This window comes from Staurois parvus, unplaced genomic scaffold, assembly GCF_062004578.1.
Source record: "Staurois parvus isolate SC_StPar_1 unplaced genomic scaffold, SC_StPar_1.0 ptg000059l, whole genome shotgun sequence".
Lineage (NCBI taxonomy): Eukaryota > Metazoa > Chordata > Amphibia > Anura > Ranidae > Staurois > Staurois parvus.
Window position 1 is genome coordinate 6,081,198 of NW_028317855.1, and position 22,728 is coordinate 6,103,925.

Genomic DNA, 22,728 nt, shown 5'->3' on the forward strand with positions numbered 1-22,728 from the left:
AGTGTACAGTGTCACTATGGTAACATTGCACTACTCCGGTCACAGTATATAAAACAAATTGTGAAAAAAAAAATGTTTTGGGTTTTTTTTTTACATACTGTCACCACTCAGTATGATGATGCTGTACTGCTCTGGTGACAGTATGTAAAAAATATGTTTTATTTTTCTGATTTCTTCAGTTTCCAAAAAATTGTGACAAAAAAACTACAACACCAAAAAACTCTCCATACCTCTATCTAAATACCATGGGCTGTCTGCTTTTTCCAAAAAGGGGTCATTTGGGGGGTATTTGTGCTGTCCTGGCATTTGAGGGCCTCAATAAATAAAATAGACAGTCAGTACATAAGGATTGATCAATTTTCAAATATTTATACCATAGTTTATAGATTCCATACTTTCCTACAGGCTAAATATTATACACTGATTTGGATTAATTTTACCAAAGAAATGTAGCAGAATATATTTTGGCCTTATTTTAAGAAGAAATATTATTTGTTTGTAAACTTTTATAACAGAAACAAACAACGTTTTGGTATTTTAAATGTTCATTATTTTTTCATTTGTATAGTAAAAAAACCCATGAGTAATTGGGCAGCACAATGGCTAAATGGTTAGCATTTCCGCCTGGAAGTACTAGCGTCGTTGGTTCAATTCCCAACCACAGCACCACCTGCCTGGAGTTTGCATGTTCTCCCTGTGCCTGCGTGGGTTTCCTCCAGTTTCTTCCCACACTCCAAAGACATGCTGGTAGGTTAACTGGATCCTGTCTAAATTGGCCCTAGTATGTGTTTGTATGAATGTAAGTTTGTATGCTCCTTGAGGGTTAGGGACTGATGTGAATGTACAATATATGTATGTAAAGCTCTGTGTAAATTGACAGCGCTATATAAGTACCTGAAATAAATAAATTGACAGCACTATATAAGTACCTAAAATAAATAAACAAAATACCACCTAAAGAAAACTGTACTAATTTCATTTGGACACAGTTTTGCATGACAGAGTAATTTTCATTCAAAGTGTGACAGCGCTGAAACCTGACAATTGATCTGGGCGGGAAGAGAGTGAAAGTGTCCGCTATTGAAATGGTTAAAATAACAATGAAAACTATCCAAGCCAATAACATTAATGAAACTAAATATATCCATATACAGTAGATGGATATATACAGTACCTATATACTAAAGGTCTACAGAATCCTTACTTTGCAAAGTGAATATTTGCCTAGCTTAGCAAATAAGGTGAACATGTGTTCACTTCAAACATCCAATTCTGTGAAAGTAAAGATATTCTACTCAAGCAGGTTAATTTATTAAAGGAGTAGAGATTGTTCACCTAGCAAAGTGAATGTTAGCATATAAAGTAAACCTGTGTTCACTTTCAATACCCAATCATGTAAAAGGAGAATAAAAAATAAACAGAATATTTGCTAACAGAAGAATGTGTATTCAAAGCATGCACAGCTTCACCTTATTGACTGACATTTGCTTTGTTAAATGAACATCCTCTACAAATTCACCTTACTCATATGTGAACAGACTTTTTTATATTCAATGGTTTTTATTAATTTTAAACAGTATAAAACAGAGGCAACAAAACACGCCCACACAGGGGCTATCAATTGCACCGATAAAAAAAAACAAAATAGAGAAAACAGTGCTCTAACGCCAACAAGGCAAAAGGTACGCCCACGCAGGGCTATCAATGGCACATAAGTTACAATAACAGTAATGTAACTCTGACTATAACAACTAAAGGCAGCTGTCCACTGTCACACCAGAAACAGTGAACACACTTTTAAACTGTACATTTACTATGCTTTTTGAACATTCTCTCTGTAGTAAACAAACCTCATATAGAATATACATATACACAGGCAACATACATGAATCTAGTACAGTTCATGTGTCCAGTATACTGTATACAGTACATAGTTTATTATTGCAGCTCCTTAGTAGTAGTTAACATGGAAAACAAAATCATAGCTTTTACACTACTTCTTTTTATCTCCAGCATGTGTCTAAAGAGGCTGGGAATGTTTAAAGAGATCCCATTGAACAGTTTCCTGTCCATTGTCACCTTTCTCTTGCCATTCACAGATTCTCACAGAAAGTAATAAAGCACCCCCCACAACATACAGCAGAGACACTGTCAGCAAGTCTACTTTTACACACAATTATGAGAGATGGGCGTGAATAGAGTTAGTGTACATACAAGCACTTTCTCTTACATTGCATTAGCTAGCTTTGTGAGGTTGAAATTAACCACCCTAATATATTGCTTTTTTTGTAATGTGAGCATATTCAACGATAAAATCAGCTAGTTGTGATTTATTTTTTCTTTTTAACATTTTTACTTATGTTTCTAGGGACAGAAGTACATTCATATATTGGTAAGGTTACAGTAGTTTGGGGCATTACAAATGTGACATTGTATAAATGATTGTAAGTATATTTTAGGGGGTACAGAGGGGGATGAAGGGGTTCCCGGGGTGGGTTGTAGGCACCTCGTCCTATTGTGTCTCAAATTATTCATATACAGGTATGTAATTTATAATTATTACTATATTTTATTTATCAGATTTTAAATAAAATATATAACCTTTCCAAGAATGCACACAACTAATAATATTTTTTGCTAAATCAATCAATACCAATATTATAATAGCAATCACTGTGGGCATAACTATAGTAAATATTGTACTGAAGTTCACAAGCATGTCTCTATGCAGCTGCAAAGATATCAAATGTATTAAGCAGCATGCTATTTGACTTCAGCATGAATTTTAAAGGTAACTTAACAATTGTGGTTCTTCAACCTGACCCAGAAAGTGGCATTAGATATTAAAGATTCACTTTAAAATTTAAATTCTGTATAGTTTTGGTAAAACTCCCTCACTCTCAGGAAAAGGGATTTAAAATTAAAATTTGACCAGGTGTCACCCCTGCTTAATTGAAGACAGGTTATTTGGCCTGACACACCATTTCCTCACTGCACCAGAGCTCTTTGATAAAGGTGCAAACATTTGGAGATTTGCATAAAGTCCTCTGACTTGCAATTAACTTCAGAAGATTATCACAGTGTGCACGGCAGACCAATCAAAGGGCTTATTGACAAACATCAAAGGGTACTCTAGCCAATCAGCAAACTTCTTACCCTGCTAGTGATGTCATCAAACTAAAGCCCTGCCTATTTAATGGAAAGTAAAGTAATGAAATCCTGTTTAGTTAAACTTCAAGCTGACACAAGTCATTATCTCCGGATTTACTATTGCCAGATATTAACTACTGATCACACATATTTGACAAAATCCTGATAACACTTCTATATCTCCATTGGATCTGCTGAAGTTATTTACTTGTGTTGAAGGAGCACAATTGGAGGGATGAGCTTAAGTGCAACAGATAGCTGTGGAAAGAACTTGCAGTACCGAGTAGATCATCTTCTTAGTGCTGTGGAAAATGAACTTCAAGCTGGCAGTGAAAAGGGAGATCCCACAGAAAGAGATCTTAAAGTTACTCTGGAGGACCAGGAACTGTGGCTGAGATTCAAGGAGCTCACCAATGAGATGATTGTCACTAAAAATGGAAGGTAGGAGAAAGATTATATAGTCAGAAGTTTTTTTCTTGAGCCTGGAAGTTCCTCCAATTTTTTTGAACATCGGATATGCTATTCATTTTTTGGAAGTTTCTTACAATATTTATTACAATTACTGATGTTAAGATAATCCCTTTTAGAAAAATATTCTTATTTTCCTTCAAATCAACCGTTTTAGGAAAATAGCAAAGACGTTCAATGAAATGCTTTGTTTAATGCCTAATGTCAAAAGGATCTGATAATTTAACAGCTGTTACAGAATATTATAAGCTCTATGCAGCAACTACACAATGAAGATTAATACATTGTTGATTCCAACGTGATTGCTGCATTAAAGCTGATTTACTAAAGGAGTTGAGAGTATTCACTCAATTGTAGCAGTGTTCACATTAAATACCCAATCATGTCCCAATGAAATAAACAGAAATTTACTTTATCACATGATTAGATAAATAAAGTTATACTTCACTCAGGTTATTGAATGAACATTCCCAACATCTTTAGTAAATCAGCCTCATTGGGGTTGATTTACTAAAACTGGAACACTGGTTGCTGCTGTGGTGCTGCTGTGCAAGGTAGCCAATCAGTTTCTAACCTCGGCTTGTTCAATAAAGCTTTGGCAATAAAACCTGGACTCTGATTGGTTTCCATGCAGACTTGCACCAGATTTTGCACTCTCCATTTTTAGTAAATAACACCCATTGTGTCAGCCTGATCTACACCATATCACATAGATAAACTGCTCTAGCAAGCTTTGAGGTGCTTGGCAAATTATCCCATGGATGCATAAAACCCCTACCTTATGTATAAGAATACACATTTAGGGCATGCACACATTAAGTTGTTCTAGAAAGCCTGTAAAAACATGCATTTTTACAATACTTAGTGCTCAGTCACACTAGGCATGCTGGGGCTGCCCTGGGCAGACTTACCCAGTATAGTCCAACACAAGGCAAGACAAAGTGAATAGTTCACACCTTTATATTGCTATAAAAAGTATTGCACTTATACTTACAGGCACTTATACAGCGCAGACAACTTATGCAGTGCTTTAAATATATATTGTACAGTCGATTTTCAAGATCGTTTTAACAAAAAAAAAGTTGCTTCTGCATTTCAATTTCTGTGCAATTTATTCTCTTGTACTGGATAATAGAAAACTGTATGGCTTACAGCATATAAATTAATGCACCACAACAAATGTGACCCAAATATCAATGCATTTTTTAACAAAATCAATGCTTATAATGTTTATTTACATGTGTTTCTAAAATGAGAGTGCACTTTAGTTAAAATAATAAAGGAGTAGAGAATTTTCAATTAGCTTAGTGAAGAAAGTGAAACTGTAGTAACTTCGATTATCAAGTCATGTGCAAGACAAAATCCATCAAGATCAATCACGTGCAGGGGAAATATTTGTTTTAAATTCCCCTTTGACATGATTGGATAATCAAAGATAACACATAGCTTTATTCACAAAAGTTTTTGATATATAAACATTCTCTCCCTCTGTAGTATATCAAGTTCATTGACTGTTAAGGAAGTTCAAGACAAGTCCACAAAAATGCACAGTGCTACAGTGCACACAGGATAGACAATCTGATACATCTGTATCTTTGTAGATTGAGATAACGTGTGTACTGTATACAACTGGAATCTCTATAAATGTATATTAAGAGGTCATTGCATGGATGAATCATGTGGCTTCAGTAGCAAAGTAATTAAAGCTGCTTCTTAGTAGATGAGCTCTTTGACCTTAAATTAAAGACAAAAGAAGGCACTGAGTTGAAAGGTAATAAACAAGGAGGATAGTTCATTTCCTTTCTAACACTACCTTTTGAATCACTTTATTTGTCTTTTGATAAAAAGACACAAGGCCTAATTTACTAAAGTCTAGCTCACACACTGCCCATTAGGTTGAGCAGTGATTTGCCTCTTTTGCTGGGTATATGATTCTTTTTTTTATATACAGGTATTAGTGTGTGCTCATGGGAGATCAGTTGTCTGTTTCGGGGATGCAGCCTAGTATGGCTGATCAATTAACACAAACACTGATGAAGATTTGTTCATTATAGATAATTTCCTAAAGACTTTATCTTAACTCTACAGACAAGAATACATTGAAAGCAACTGTACATTTTCAGATACAAATTGTAATAACACCTGTAAATAAAGTCCAAATTACTACGTCAATTCTCAAATTTAATAATACATATATTATATAGCTGGAATTATTATTAGTAGAAAGTGTCCATCTTACAAAAATAAAACACTTTTAAATATATTTAAATTATTTATTTTAAAATTGCAGTGATACATCAGATTAAATGTTAACAAAGTGTTCTGGTAATAATATATTAACTTATGGTAATTATACATTTCAAAGGCTAACATATTGAATGCTTAGAAGTAAATTACCAAATATGAAAATTAAACAAAATCATTCAAAACAAGATTTAATTCTGTTCCCAAAAAATTACATTTTCCTTGTAAGACAAGGTCACATTGGGGTTGAGTTACTAAAATTGGAGAGTGCAAAACATGATACAGTTGTGCATGGTAGCCTATCAGCTTCAACTTCAGTTTGATCGATTAAACTTTGACACAAAAAAAAGGTGGGAAGCTGTTTGGCTTCCATGCAGAGCTGCACCAGATTTTGCACTCTCCAGTTTTAGTAAATCTTCCCCATTATGTACCCTCTCTGTGATCCGCTGAGTATTGGGATTGATGCTTGATGTTAATGATTTTAGGTCTATATCATAGGTTAAAGTAGCAATACATTTATGTTGTATATCTTTGTATGACCTTTCATGATTTTTCTTTGTGCTTTGACATTATATACAGCTTTGTTATTGCTTTACAGACCTTTTGTTTTTTATTAATTTTCAGAAGCAACTATTTTCCTTTTTTTTTCAGGCGAATGTTTCCTGTGTTGAAAGTGAGTGTTTCTGGCTTGGACCCAAATGCTATGTATACTTTCCTGCTTGATTTCGTAGCAGCAGACAACCACCGATGGAAGTATGTGAATGGAGAATGGGTGCCAGGAGGAAAACCAGAGCCTCAGGCTCCCAGCTGTGTTTATATTCACCCTGACTCTCCCAACTTTGGAGCTCACTGGATGAAAGACCCTGTTTCTTTCAGCAAAGTCAAACTCACCAATAAAATGAACAGTGGAGGCCAGGTAATAAAAACCACTCTATTTCAGGTACTTATATAGCGCCATCAATTTACGCAGTGCTTTTTACATATATAGTGTACATTCACATCGGTCCCTAACCCTCAAGGGGTGTACAATCTAAGATCCCTAACTCACATTCATGCATATACTAGGGCCAATTTAGACAGGAGCCAATTAACCTACCAGCATGTCTTTGGCGTGTAGGAGGAAACTGGAGTACCCAGAGGAAACCCATGCAGGCACAGGGAGAACATGAAAACTCCAGGCAGGTGGTGCTGTGGTTGGGATTTGAACCAGCGACCCTAGTACTGCCAGGCAGAAGTGCTAACCACTTAGCCACTGTGCCGCCATAATGTGTTTTCAGGAGGGGAGAAAGTTGGGTGGGACTGTTGTTGTAAAAGTTGCATGGGAAAAGTTGTGGGCAATTTCTGCCTATATCACAATATGCAGCTAATTAAAAACTATAAAAGTGTGTTGCCTATACAATCATTATATTAGAAGCTTAAAAAAAGCAAATTGCTTCATCTTTTAGCAAGCACAAGTAATACCAAAGTTTTCCAAGCAATGCAGTACATTGGCTTACTCACCAAAAGAGTGGAAAGGTACACTTAAGCCGGCCATAGAAGATTCGAATCTCGGCTGGTTCAGCAGGGACTGACCGAGGTTTGAACTGTGTATGGGCAGGCTAAATGTACACAAATTGATTGATTGATCAACTTTGGTACAACCAGCCTGTTGTATTTTACATGGAATTATTGCTAGTGGCTATTATAGCGACTATTATGGCTGCTCCCTCGTTCCTGCCGGGAGAACAAAATGGCTCTAAGGAAGGGATTCCCTCATCAACACTGACTGTGTTGATGTGGGAATTGACCCGTGGCTGCAGGAAAGAAAATCGCTCCATCTATGTACGGCTTTAGCTTTCTGAATACATATTTTCAGTTTAAATGTGCAGGAGAATAAAAAAAACAAAAATGTACCTTTCACATAATTGAAATTAATACAAGTTAACATTCTGTGCTCCATAAGTAAAAGAGCCCCTGAGGGTGTAGCAGCCCTTTGTTAATACATAAATGTATTGCTGCATAGTTAATGAAAATGTGAAATTATCTCAATCCTTTCAGATAATGCTGAACTCTTTACACAAGTATGAGCCCAGGATTCACATAGTGAGAGTTGGTGGACCCCAACGGATGATTACCAGTCATTCCTTTCCTGAAACTCAGTTCATAGCTGTGACAGCATATCAGAATGAAGAGGTAAGTGGAGTTCATGTAGTTCAGCAATCCTACACTTTCTGATCCACATTTGGCAATAGGGTTGCTAAAAGGATAATATTTTCAGCAATCTCAGTTAAGATGTTGTTGCTTCGAGTATCCAAGTTCAGTTAAAGTTCTCAATTTCTTTTCAGCCTCACTGTACATAGCTAGGTGTTTGCAAAGTTTAAACATATATTCAGGGCCTGTGCACACCAGATGCATTTGCACTGCCCTGGGCAGCCGTTTCCAGCATTGGCCCAATGCAAGGCTATGCCTTCCGCATGGGTGCTGGTGTGAATGCGCCCCCAAGGATGAGTGCATTGTTTTTAAAACAAGCTCTCCCTATCCCTCTAATTCTCTGCAACAGCAAACATAATATAACTTTATACTATATCTAATAGTAAAGAGCATTTTTCCTTGTATGCTCTGCATAGGGCCTAAGAAGCAATTACAACATCAAGAAAAAAATTGTGCACATTTAAGCCAACATATGAGGAACTGCCATATGAAATAATGGTAATCTCCAACCTCACTTTAGCACTTGCCCCCGATGATGTTTGCAAAAACTACATGAATGAGATGGATTATAGGCTGTACTGGCCTTGAATACATTTGCAATGAAAAGCTACTAAGCAAAAAACATATATTTTTTATGATATGGAGGATTGGGGGTGCTGGTATTTTAAAATATATGCATCAATCTTTTAATTTGTAAATAAAATGGTATTTAATTATGACATATCCATTACATTTTTTTTTCTTTTCTTTCCTGCAGATTACAGCTCTTAAAATTAAGCACAACCCATTTGCAAAGGCATTTCTAGATGCTAAAGAAAGGTAAAAAAATGTGTACCTACATTTTATTTTGCCGATTGAGCTGGAGTATGGGCACTATGAAATACATCTCATTTACCATGTTCCCGTCTACAATGTTTACTCTTGACCACAAAGAAAGGAAATAAAATATGGTACTTTCACCTTTTTTAAAAATTATTTTTGAAATTACTCTTTAAGTATAACTTGCACATCTGTAGCAGCTTGTGGGCTCTGCAGCTATTCCTGAATACTGTGTCTTTCTGATTGGCAAGATCCGACACTTACTGGTAATGTGAAAGCATGTTCCTATTGGACCTTCACTGTGTGGCAGGCTATCCTAGTTGCCAGTTAGATTGGCTTTCCATGCTGTGGGGTCTTACAGGCTGCTGTAAGAAAGTGCAGGTACCTAGACAGCTGCACTTTACACTTTTTTTTTCTTTTTAAACAAAGTCACTTTAACTTACAGATTTCAAAAAACAGCTCATTAAAATCTAAGTTATTTTGCACAAAGTATAACATTTTATGGATAGATTCAAATGTATGCATTTGTATTAAGTAATGAAACTACAATGTTACTGTTCATCAGGCTTCAGTCTTGCATTACAAGCCACATTTTCTCAGCAAAAACATCTGACTTGGTTATCCTTCCCATGACTCCCATCCCACCACCCTTCAAACATCCTTTATTGTTCATCTTAATGGCAAATGCAATGCTTACATTTTGTGTGTAAAGTTCCAAGAATTTGACTGCAGATTTACTCTATTTGGTTTATGTGAATAGTCGTCAAAAGGCAATTCTGAAAACTCTATAGGTGACTCCCAAACACAATACTTTGGAATGTATCATGAGAAACAGATGCTGTGCAGAATGTGGGGACTAGAGAGGCTTGTTTGGAAAGCACATGTATTGAAAAGCTTTGTTCCTTTTAGTCATTTTTACACTTCATTTAAAACTACTAATAGTTAACACAAAACAAGTCCTTCTTTCCTGGAACCCTGTTAGGATCTGTGACCTTCTTGGCTCATGACATCTCTGGGTGCAGGGCCCTGAAAGCACCCTATCTGCGTTTAGGGCTGTGCACCCAGACAGATGTCAAATTGTGAGAAGCAGTTGTGCCCAAGCAGTTATTATTATTATTCAGTATTTATAAAGCGCCAATAGTTCGCTCAGCGCTGTAAGCAGTTGCTATATCCCAAATGATGGTAAACACAGCCGTCGTATGGGCGTATTCTGTAGTATGCCCATGTGAACGAGGCCTTAGTGAGAAACTTATCCGTTACAAAAATGTTTAGTAGATGCTGACATTTTAAAGAAAAGGGAGACATTTTTAAATGATATCATTACCATCTCTAAATCACAGATCCACATGATCTTCTAATTGTAAACAACGGACTAGGGAACCTGGGTAACCTCTTTGACAAATATTATCATGACCCTATTTGATCAATGTTGTTACCCAGGCTCCTCAACACTATTTTTCATATTCCAGCAGCATCAGGTAGTTGTCATTTGTAACAGGAGAAGTGGTGGACCATGGACCTACATCATCATACACAGGTCATCGTGACTGAAGTGGATCTATATTGCCAATAAATGTGATTGATATTGGATTTGCAACCTTGGGCATTGTTTCTTTTTTCTTAAAAAGAAGGATTTGCTCAACAGTGTGGATGTTTTTGCTTACTCTTTCCTATTTTTTGTAAATGAGGGGTACTATGTAATCCATACTCATTCATGTGTATGTGTGTGTGGGGGGAGCTGGATAACTGGGAGCCCCCTTTTTTGAAAGGCGCTTCTAGAGTCTCCTCACCCCGCAGATCCCTTTTGGAGGACAAGATGTGAAGATGAGGCCCTTCTCCCATTCAGTTGGGACAAGGTGCCTTGCAGGGGTGGGGAGGACTGGACAACCCCCTACGCATGATACCTTTCCAATGTTGAGGGCATATAGCCTAGTATGGTTCAGAAGGGAAGATACTTGTTTACTGTCCCTCTTTTCCTGCAATATTGGTAGGTGTTTATGTGAACAAAAAACTAAACATATTTTATGTATCCTGTGCTTTTGATTGAATGCACAACATTGCAAAATACCACTAAAAGGTGTTGTGTTTAATTGAAAGTAAATTTTGTGTACATTTTTAACAACAGCTGCTCCCATATTTCTAGCCTCAAAGGTTCCAATTAATGTGCCAAGAACAGCTGAATATTGTTACATAAATTATGACAAAGTGTATTTATATCCATAAAAGGTGTATTTACATCCAATTCCCTCTTTTCGCCTACATATTTTTTCAGAAACCAAAGAATAACTATAGCCACAACTGTTTGCTTTTCCTCTTCATATAAGCAAGGGTTATATGTCAGATTTGTTTTGCCATTTGCATCCCATTGGCTAATTTTTCCTACACTTTCTTTCATGTGGACACAACAGGAAGTAAGAGATCTCTTTAAAGTAATGTTAGCCAATTTTAATTGAAACAGGTGTCTGCACTGGAAGATTTCAAAGGCAATATTAGAAAAACAAAAAATGTTCACCTGGTATACTATCTGTACCCCCCATTCTCCATGTACACTTTTGAGCTACACTGTTACAGAACACATGGGCTCTCACAGACTCACTGAAATTAGCAAAATTCCATTAATATTAGGTTACTGAAATAAATTAGGTGTGGACAGGAACTTCACTTCCACTACAAAACTGATATAAACTAGTAAATAATGTATTCTGTCTGACTAAATGTTCTTTGTTTTTGACAGAAATGATAACAAAGATATTTTGGAAGAAGGAATGGATAATCAGCAAGGTTTTTCACAATGTACGTTTGTGAGTTTTATTTTTTGCACTGTCCTTTGTGAACATAGAAACAACATTAGAGATGTTTGTAACAGAACATGAAAGTTTGGTTGATAATTTAAATTTATATATTTACTTCTTGAGTGTAGTGTAGTAGTAGTATTAGTAGTAGTAGTAGTAGTATTTCTAATATCCATGAACCATTATTTCCCTAAAATAAAGTTGGAGTCAGGGGTGTCTGGAAATGTTCAGCCATGCATGTTCAGACACAAAATCCATATTTATATATTTAAAATTATTTTGGCAGTCAAATATCATGTTCACAGAAAAGAGGAAATACTATTATAAAACTGGAGGATTAGAAAATTGATGACACTATTAGACATTGATGACAGTAGAATATCATTTTGGCATTTATTGTCACTCCATATCTATTCATTTTGAGTACCGTATATACTCGAGTATAAGCCGACCCGAATATAAGCCGAGGTACCTAATTTTACCACAAAAAACTGGGAAAAACTATTGACTCGAGTATAAGCCGAGGGGGGAGGAATAGTGCCCCATCGTTGGTGTCAGTGGGGGGAGGAATAGTGCCCCATCGTTGGTGTCAGTGGGGGGAGGAATAGTGCCCCATCGTTGGTGTCATTGGGGGGAGGAATAGTGCCCCATCGTTGGTGTCAGTGGGGGGAGGAATAGTGCCCCATCATTGGTGTCAGTGTGGGAGGAATAGTGCCCCATCGTTGGTGTCAGTGTGGGAGGAATAGTGCCCCATCGTTGGTGTCAGTGGGGGGAGGAATAGTGCCCCATCGTTGGTGTCAGTGGGGGGAGGAATAGTGCCCCATCGTTGGTGACCCCTGCTCCAGCCTGGGCTCGCTCGCTCCCTCTCCCATGGTACACACTTACTGGTCAGATGTCTTCCTTCTCCGGCCGCTCTCCTCCTCTTTACTCGCTCGGTCTTCGCGGTGCCACTCGGCTCCTCCTCTCCAAGCTCCACCTCCTCGCCGGTGATTGGGCGCCTGTGTGCCTCTCTTGAGCTACAGTTCCGGCAGCCAATCACCGGCGAGGATTGATCCCGGGGGTGTGTCCAGATGACAGGGACGGCATGTCATCTGCAGACGTTGACTCGAGTATAAGCCGAGGGGGCCGTTTTTCAGCACAAAAAATGTGCTGAAAAACTCGGCTTATACTCGAGTATATACAGTAAACTAAATTCAATATGCAAGTAATCGAGTGTGAAATCTGCAGTTTTGGTGTCTTTTATTAAATGGGGCTTTTGGCACTCATTTGTGTCTGGACATTATAATTAATTAATTACTTAACTCAAAATAAGATCTGCATAATTTAAAGTTCCTATTATGGCTTCATGTTTGAAAAGTCATTCTGAGGATAGCCTGGAATGTTATGATCTACATTTGGGTGGACATATTTACTTGTTACATATAGGTTTGCTTCATGTCTGTGCTTTGCTAATACTTTAATAGCACAACAATTCTAAAAGATCCAGTTTATTGAAAGCAACATACTCTCCGCAGTCTAATTATGTGTTCTTTGGTAGCTTTGGATATTGCCATCTAGGCTGCCTAGGCTTTATGTCATCAAGGGTCCATGTTTATTATAGCAAGAAAAGACTGAGTTTTATTTTTTTTTTTAATATGATTTTGCAGTTCAGACTTGTATAGTTTAATGTTATGTGTCATTTTCAGAGCTAGATCTGTTTTAAAGCAGTTGTTTATTTAGTTAGGTGTACAGTGTATTCCAAATCTATTTAAATGGAAAACAACAAACTTCTGTTTTTTTACTTCAGTGGGCAGTTGGCTGATTCCTGGAACCGGATCACTGTGCACTCCATCTAATCCTCACTCCCAGTTTGTAGCACCACTACCTATTTCTTCTTCCCATGGATGTGATAGATATTCATCTTTGCGAAATCATCGGGCAACTCCATACCCCAGCCCATATTCTCACAGGAACAATTCTCCAAGTAAGTTCCAACACTAAATGTGTGAATTGTGTCTATAGGCTTTAGAATAATTTTGGGTCATGTATATAGGCAGAGGCATAAATTAATGATACTGGCCAGGTTGCCCTTTATAGAGTAAACAAAGTATTTACTGCCAATAACCCCAATTCCAAAAAAATTGTGAAAATCTACATAAAAACAGAATACAATGATTAGCAAATCTCATAAACCCATATTTTATTCACAATAGAAGACAGAAAACATAGCAAATGTTTAAACCAATAATATGTATCATTTTAAGAAAAAAATAAGGTAATTGTGAAAATTATGGGAGCAGAATGTCTCAAAAAAGTTGGGACAGAGCAAAGAAAAGCTGTCAAAGTAAGTGGTACAAACAAGGAAGAGCTGGAAGGACATGTTACTACAGCTAATTAGGTTAATTGGCATCAGGTCAGTAACATGATGGGGTATAAAAAGGGGATCTTAGAGAGTCAGTCGGGTTTATTTACCAAAGATGGAGAGTGCAAAATCAGGCTCACCTCTGCATAGAAGCCAATCAGCTTCCAGGTGTTATTGCCAAAGCTTAATTGAACAAGCTGATTGATTCCTATGCAGAAGTGAAGTTGATTTTTCATTCTCCAGCTTAATAAATAAACCCCAGTGTGTTTCAGAAGGAAAGATGGACAGAGTTTCACCAATCTTTGAAAAGCTCAAACAGTTTCAGAATAATGTTCCTCAACATAAAACTGCAAGGACTTTAAATATATACAATGTCCCAACTTTTTTGTAATTGGGTTGTAAATTATTGATATGCAGACATCCATTTCTTGGGCTGCAAAAGAATAGCAACCCTTAGTTGCCTACAATCAAAGGAAAACTATATATTTAAATATAGTTTAGATATAATAAAAGATGTAAAAGAGATCTGATTGATGCCAATGTGTGTCAGTGCTTGACGAAGGTTTGAAGAAATGCTACAATTGAAAAATGTGTTTAGATATGTGTGAAGTTTGGGGAAATGACATGAAGTGCAGTGAAATTAAATGATTGTAGGGAATATTTACTTATCCGTAAAGTAAACTGGAGTGAACATGTGACAACATAAATAATCAAATCAATTGCAGGAAAATTTGAAAAGAAAAAAGTGGATTTTTGGTTGATTTGAATTCAGTTCACTTCCTTCCTTTGTAAGTTAGACTCAGGGTCACATGGCCCATTTGACTTCAGACTTAAGTAAATCAGGAGCTATGAGTTGGCGAACCTATTGAAAACAACACCCATTGTGTGGAGCAGGGAAAAACTGTGGGATTTAGGTGTCCGTTTATGAACCAGCAGTAATAGATCGCTGCTCAGTTCTCCGGCATTCTCGGAGAACACAGTTCTCCTGTGAATGCCGTTTATGAAGCATATGTAGATCAGTTCTCCAAACGAAGGGAGAACGGTCTACAAACGCTGGAAAACGGCTGATTTTACTATAATCTCACGAGATTACAGTAAAAGATCAGTTTACTAAACAGAGGTAAATTATCTCTGCTTAGTTTTCGGTCCCTCCGATTCTCCAGCTCTGGGCTGGAGAATCTGGAGGGAGAACACAGATCTCCAGAGAAGGGCTGAACATATTCTCCTGGGTGTCATAAACTGTGAATGACCAGAGAATAGCTGTGATCCTCTGAATCTCAGCTATTCTGTGTGTCATAAACGGACACCTAACTTACTAAAGCTGGTTCTCTCAGAATCTTGTGCACCTGTGCCAATCAGCTTTTAACCTCAGCCAATCAGCTTTTAACCTCAGCTTTTTCAGTTAAGCTTTAGCAATAAAACCTGTAAGTTGATTGGTTTCAAAGCAGAAGTGCACGAGTTTCTGAATGAACCAGCTTTAGTATATAAAACCCTGTATCTGTAGAGACTACTTTAATCTTCATATAGAAGTGAAGTTGTAAATTAATTTATTTAATAGATTAAAAAATCAGGAAAGGAAGGGAGATTGCAAGACCTTGGCTCCCAAAGCACATGTCCATGATTTTACCAAGTAACCAGGGTCTCCTTTGCAGTCATTGTTGCAATAACTTAGTATGACAAACATATTTCAATACTTCATTAACTTTGCGTCTGTGAGTTTTTTTGTATTGTGTGCATTCATTCATACATTTCCCCTGGAAACAGAATTTCCTTTTGCAAATTCCTAGAATAATGTTAGTTATTATAATTTACTCAATATGAGAATAAGACTTTTTAAAAATAAATTATTGGCTTTTTATGTGTACATGAACTTCAAACTTTCAGAAAAGGGCAATAACACTAATGGCTCCTTACATGATAGGGGATAAAGTTAGCAGATAAAGAGAGGGAGGTCTACAAGAGAAATAGAAAGTGAAGAGAGAATAAAGGGAACAAGAAACAGCCTCACTCAGATGTTACTATGTTATGGCACAAGCAGCATATTTCAACCTAGTTTCCCAGGGGTTCCCTACGTCTTTTAGTTTCCCAGCAACTCCCGTTAGAAAAGGCTGTCAACCACGCAAGTCATTTACAATTATTGCAGTATTTACTTCAGAATATGGACTTATTGAAAGTACACTGTAGTTCCCCTTAAAAAACAACTTATGAGCAAGATGATATCCATAACCTTTTACCCAAGTAACAATAGAAGTATAAGTATTGTTCATATGATTTATTTACTTTATTTTTTTTCTGTTTTGTAGCAAGCATACCAGATAATTCAACCACTTGCCTGTCTATGCTCCAGTCACATGACAACTGGTCCAGCCTCCAAATGTCAGCCCACACAGGAATGCTACCAATGACTCACAACAGTGGAGCTTCAAGCAACTCTAGGTAAGTGATGGATCTATTTCTGTCTTATGCTGATGTGAGGTTGCTTTGCACTGCCCCAATGTTCTTTGGCCAGAGGGAGTGTGCAGTGAAGTGTACCCAAGGTTTTCATGCAGGTTATCTGCATTTTCCCATGGACTTCTAGTATGTCCCACTGTTTTGATGCACTGTCAGAAAATGCAGCAAACCCATAGGACATAATAGAAGTCTATGGGGAAAGCACAGCTAACCCCCACAAAAACTTTGGGTACACTACACTGTGGTCAAAGCACATTAGATCAGTGTGAAGCCACCCTTACTAGAGAAGTTGAGAATTTTTACGGAAAAAAACTGTGAATATTCATTTTAATTGTCCAGTCACGTGATAAGCATCTGCATATGACTGGGCATCCAAAGTGTTTGGAAATTTGCTTTTCACTTGATTTGATAAACAAAGAGAATATTCACACAATTTTTCCAGTGAAGATCCTCTGTTGCTTTAGTAAATCAGTCTCTGTGTTTTTCTGGCTATCTATCCATCTATTTATCTAATCAGAACTATATATTTCTACATTAAAACTATCCTGTAGTTAACACTAGTGCAAATAATGCACTCCATTTATAGATAATAATCATCATCATTATTATCTACCAAATAGACATAGTCAATGAATACAAATAAGAGTAGACTATTATGCTTAATATTATTGCTGTTATATGATTTAGCTTAGCTATAAATTAAAACACATAACTGCACATACCTATAAGATTGATACACTTACTCATGCTTTATATTTTATTTTACAGTCAGTATCCTAGTTTGTGGTCAGTGAGCAACAGCACCATTACACCAGTGTCTCAATCTGGAGGAATTTCTAATGGCTTAGGATCTCAGTACTTGAGGGCTTCTCCAGCACACTACCCATCTCTTTCACATGGAGTACCTTCACCATCCCCAGGATCTCCCCTGTTTGATCATGGACCAACTACAGAAATCACAGACAACCCATATGAAGTCACAAATCATTCCAGGTTACCCTCCCCATGGACAGCAGTTACACCAAATTCAATGTAAGCTAAAGGCTTGAATGAAACTTACAAATCAATTAAATACTCTGGCATGGGCCCTTCATAAAAAAGAAGAACTGAGGAATCCTGGTGCAGATGCCTCAAAAATTACATTTCGTGGTTCCATCAGTTTCATGAGAATGCTGAAATAAGCATTGACCTGAACAAAAGAATTATCACTTGACATTTTAAAAGGCGGTGAACACAGAAGTGTCTTACCATGGACCTGTATGCTTATTGTATTGTATTGTATATAAATGTACTACCATGATACTAGCAATCTCAGGTCCATATTAGCAGGATTAATTATACTTTCGATAACATAATTACGGATTTAGTAATAATTACCTATATTCGTCTATTTTTATAAAAACAGATAAATGCAACAAACTGCAGTAAAAAGTATTTATTTTGTTATGTTGGAAATCATTGCTTGAATTGACATATAAAACATGCCCAATATTTATTTAACATGTCTGAAGCAGAATGAATTGTGAAACACTGATGTAGTAGAGTTTTGAAAAAAGAAACCTGTGATTAACCTCTTCCCTACCGCGCTATAGCCGAAAGATGGCTACAACAGTTTTCTAGTTCTGGGACATGGTGGCTGGTCATGTGATACAGTAAACGGCCAATCACAGCAGCCTTTTACCAAGTTATCAGCTGTGTCCAATGACAGTTGCCAGTTATCGGCTGCACTTTCCTCACGCTTTCACAGCATGAGGAAAGTACTGCCGATAACCGGCAATTGTCAGAGAAGTGATCGGCACTGATCATTAGGGCACTGATGATCAGTGCCCTGATGATCAGTGCCCAGCAGTGCTGCCCACCTGTGCCCATTAGTGCCACCCATCTGTACCCATCAGTGCTACCCACCTGTGCCCTGCAGTGCCATCCACCTGTGCTCAGCAGTGCCACCCATCAGTGCTGGCCATCAGTGCCACCCATCAATGCCCATCAGTTCAGCATCATCAGTGCCATCTCATCAGTGCCTCCTGTCAATGTCGCCTATCAGTGCCTCCTATCCATGCCACCTCATCAGTGCCCATCAATGCTGCCTATCAGTGCAGCCTCATCAACACACATCAGTGAAGGAGAAAAATTACCTGTTTGCTAAATTTTATAATAGAGACAAAGAAAAACTTTTTTTTTTTGCTCTTTTTTTTGTTTATAGTGCAAAAAATAAAACCCCCAGTGGCAATTAAATACCACCAAAAGAAAGTTCTATTTGTGTGAAAAAAATTATACAAATTTCATATGGGTACAGTGTTGCATGACCACGCAATTGTCACTTAAAGTGTGACAGCACTGAAAGCTGAAAATTGGCCTGGGCAGGAAGGGGGTATAATTGCCCGGTAGGCAAGTGGTTAAAGGAATTGTTGGGTTGCAATTGTTGTCATCTTCTTCCAAAAATGCTGTTTGCCTGGAAAAATTAACTGATACAATGGCTTCAGTACTTTCTCAACCACTGACCCGATGTTCTGACTTCAAGTGTATGTCAATGTGAAAAAAAATGCAGTACATCTGTGCAATATATGCAAACATCTCCGTGTTTTCTCTCTTTAAAAAGGCTTCAAGTAAAGGAAAATATCTGCTGATCCTACCAGAGCTGACATTGCTGCCCCTGCTGCATTGAAATTCCAGGCAGTGTTGTCAACTCTGACTAGATTCTCCCTTTTACTCCCTTGCTAGCATGCAGAAAACCTCTTCTCAGCTCCATAACATACAAAGATAGATTTACTAAAGCTGGAGAGTGCAAAATCAGGCTCACTTCTGCATAGATACCAATCAGCTTCTAACTTCAGCTTGTTCAATTAAACTTTGGCAATAAAACCTGGAAACTGATTGGTTTCTATGCAGAAGTGAGCCTGATTTTGCACTCTCCAGCTTTAGTAAATAAACCCCACAGTGAAGGTGTTCTATAGTCTAACAGGGGAGAACTCAGGCTGGGTTGGCTCACTACTTTTTTCTTGCCCAGAAATGCACTTTTAGATAGACTTTACTTTCTGCATACTTGTTCTGGCCAGTGACTCAAAAAGAGGTTGTCAGGCATTTCAAAATGTAGTCAGTGACCAAAAACCACAGAAACCCACATATTTTGTTCAGTACAAATGTGCTTTATTGATGGCATTATAGATGTTTAAAAATAATTAGCATTTTTTTTTATTTTATGTCTTATATATTGTAATTTCTTTTCATGTTATTTAATAGAAAAAAAAAATTGTTACCTATGTATATAGCACTAAAAATGATTTCTAGGTTTTCTTTGTCAATTAACTTGGATGAAATCTATGCGGGGAGCTTACTTAAGTGAAGCAAACCAGTGTTCAGGTCAGACTGAGAATAAAAAAGACTGCAACTTTTGTTACAAACAACTAATTGGCTGAAACAAGTAAAGCTGACTTTACATCATCTCAATTATTTTTAAGAAATCGCATCCATAATATCCATAATTGTCATTAAAATGATAAATCTCTTAGCAAGTGATTACAATTTCACATGTGGTCCCAGTCGTCTTTCATTAGTAAGTCACTATAATAATGTATCATTTTTGATCCCAGGAAAAATGAAAGCTTTTTTAAACACCATCTCCCTCAATGTTGTACAAAGGAAACAAAGTACTAAGGAAAATGAGAATTTTAGACTATGTATGACATGTTAATGTTTATGTCGAGTTGTCATGCGAGTCAATGTGATTATGTTATTGTGAAACTTACTGTGCTACTTTTTATTTATATTTGGTAAGATTTCTGTGTCTTGGATGTATGTATTGTATATATTAAAATATGCTGAAAGACAATCAGATTAAATGTTTTACCAGTCTTTAAAGTGAAATATGTATTATTTTTCACTTTCATGAAACATAACTGTTTTTTAAATAGTTTATTTAAAATTTTACCTAAAGAAGTACAAATGAAAAAATCCACCTAAAGTTTTAAGTTCTAGTAGCTGAGTAATCAGCAGTTTTCACACCATGGTATTCAAATCTTCAAGACTTGCAGAGTCCTGAAATAGTTCTGTTAAAAGTTAAAGTGGCAGCACCGAGGTTGAATGTTTTATCACATTGTAACATCTCAACAAAATACAGATAGACCAAGCAAAAGAAAATGTTACTTTGTCTAATTAGTGAAACACTGTAGTGCTCCCTTGTAGGTGACATTCTCTTTAGGTACTGTGGGCAGTAAGCAATGTGGAATTTCAGTTCATGTTAGCTGTTTGCAGAATCCCTGTTGACTCAAGTAGCACGTATATGTTAAATGTCTGCATTACTTCTGTCTATTTATCATGTGAGTTTACCAAATACTTGCCTAGTCTACTGATTTGTACTTAATTAAAGTAAATAAAATTTTAGTTTTAAGAATAATTATATATATATATATATATATATATTTTTTTTTTTTTTAAATAGAAGGCATGTAGGTCATTATTGATCATGAATGTAATGATTCAAGATATTGATTGTTTATTTATATGAATAAGTGTAGCAGAAGTGGTGATGACAGACATGGTGATCTATTTTAGTGTGGGGGAATCTTTGAGCTTTGACCTGGGAGAATTCATGCCCCCGAAGGAAGACCCACCAGCACTGTTACTGTCAGTACTTCCTCCTAGCTAGCAGGAGAAATTGTTTAGTTAACATGGAATTGAGTGATCATAATTTTTTTCTAGCCACACATGTTCTGCACAAGTGATTTTGTAGCAGGTCCCATATTAGAAGTTACATAGAATATGTGGGACTTACATATGGTACTGAATATAAAGTCAGTCTGAGCTTCCCATGCTACAAGATAACAGGGGTAATAGGCAGTGGTGTATTTAGGTTTTGTGCTGCCCCAGGCAACACAAAAATTGGATCCCCCCCCAGAGAGAGAGCCTGACATTGAACAGCAACACCCGTGCCCCCACACCTGAGGGAGCCTTCCACACACACAAACCCCCCCCCCCACGAGAGAGAGAGAGAGAGAGAGAAAGACACTCACCTTCACAGCTCCAGATGTCCCTGGGAATGAGAGTTGGGCTCTGCATACACCATCAAGTAGCCACAGCCTCTCTAGGATACTACCTGGTCCCCATACCATATGTGTCCCTTCTTCTGTCCTTTCTTCCAGGGGGCAGTGCTGCCCCCCCTGAAAAGTGCCACCCTAGGCAAATGCCTTCTTTGCCTTGTGGTAAATACGCCCCTGGCAATAGGGAATGTAAAAGCTGCCAGAACCATTGACCGGTTTTCAACTGTGCAAATAGGAAAGTCTTTTAAAGACTTCTAAAAATAGAACTACATGTATTTAATAATGTAGTCATGTATGTATGTATATATATATATATATATATATACTCTCACCAAACTACACACAAACTGATAAATAAACCAAAAATGTTGTGCTGCGAAATAAATAACTGCTAAATAAATAATACAATTCAATAAGGTGCATAAAGTGCATAAATCTAAATTGGCAAAATGTTGTGCTTTTTAAATAAATAAATAATACAATTCATTAAAGTGCTTAAATCTAACAATAATACATTATAATAAAAAAAAGTCCAAAGTAACTAATTAGTGTAAACAATACATAATAAATATAATAGTCCATCCACCAAACTCATGTGCAAAAAGGCCTGCACAATCTGTGCATCAAAGAATGAAAAAGGGTCTTGTGCTTCCATTTCACGTTGCCGTGCGTGTCACCCAGAAAAATGAAAGCCTCTTACCAGAAACTAAGACCTCTCAGACAAGGTCTAACAGCGCTATGGGGAAATTCCAATCAGAGAAGGATGGATGGATCAGTACTCAGATTCCAATGGCAGACAGCCCTTGATGTGAATAGAATGGCCCCACTCACAAAACCACCATCAGGCTCCTGCCGCCGCTGTTTCTCTCTGCTTGCTGTGTACTGTTCTAGTAAGTCTCACAGCAGCAGCGCCATGTAAATCTCCGATAAAATGGCACTTTATGCACCTTATTGAATTTTATTATTTATTTAGAAGCACAATATTTGTGGTTTATATTTTAATTGTTTATTTTTATTTAATATATATAATTATTTATTAATTTACAATATGCAAAGTGAGCGAAGAAAAATCAAAATTAAGTCAACATTTGTACAGAGTGTGCGAGTGTAACAATTGATGCTGTTTTGAAGGCAAAGGGTGGTCACACCAAATATTGATTTGATTTGGATTTCTCTTCTGTTCATTTATTTTCCACTTTGTTAATTGATAAAAACAAACTATTAACCACTTGCCCTC

The 22,728-nt window shown here is 37.0% G+C and overlaps 1 protein-coding gene across 1 annotated transcript; it reads left to right on the forward strand.

Moving 5' to 3' along the window:
- Positions 1–3,238: 3,238 nt before the first annotated feature.
- TBXT (T-box transcription factor T) lies at positions 3,239–20,245 on the forward strand. Its single transcript, XM_089668590.1, has 8 exons — positions 3,239–3,591; positions 6,514–6,778; positions 7,900–8,034; positions 8,810–8,871; positions 11,606–11,664; positions 13,450–13,626; positions 16,308–16,440; positions 17,224–20,245. Exons 1-8 carry the CDS (start codon positions 3,386–3,388, stop codon positions 17,489–17,491), a joined length of 1,305 nt encoding a protein of 434 aa, XP_089524716.1. The 5' UTR covers positions 3,239–3,385; the 3' UTR covers positions 17,492–20,245.
- Positions 20,246–22,728: the final 2,483 nt, after the last annotated feature.

Coding starts and splice junctions, on each gene's coding strand:
- TBXT (XM_089668590.1), top strand. CDS start 3,386: ATGAGCTTAAGTGCAACAGATAGCTGTGGAAAGAACTTGCAGTACCGA. Junction 11,665..13,449: donor TCAGCAAGGTTTTTCACAAT/GTACGTTTGTGA, acceptor TTTTTACTTCAG/TGGGCAGTTGGCTGATTCCT. Junction 13,627..16,307: donor TCACAGGAACAATTCTCCAA/GTAAGTTCCAAC, acceptor TCTGTTTTGTAG/CAAGCATACCAGATAATTCA.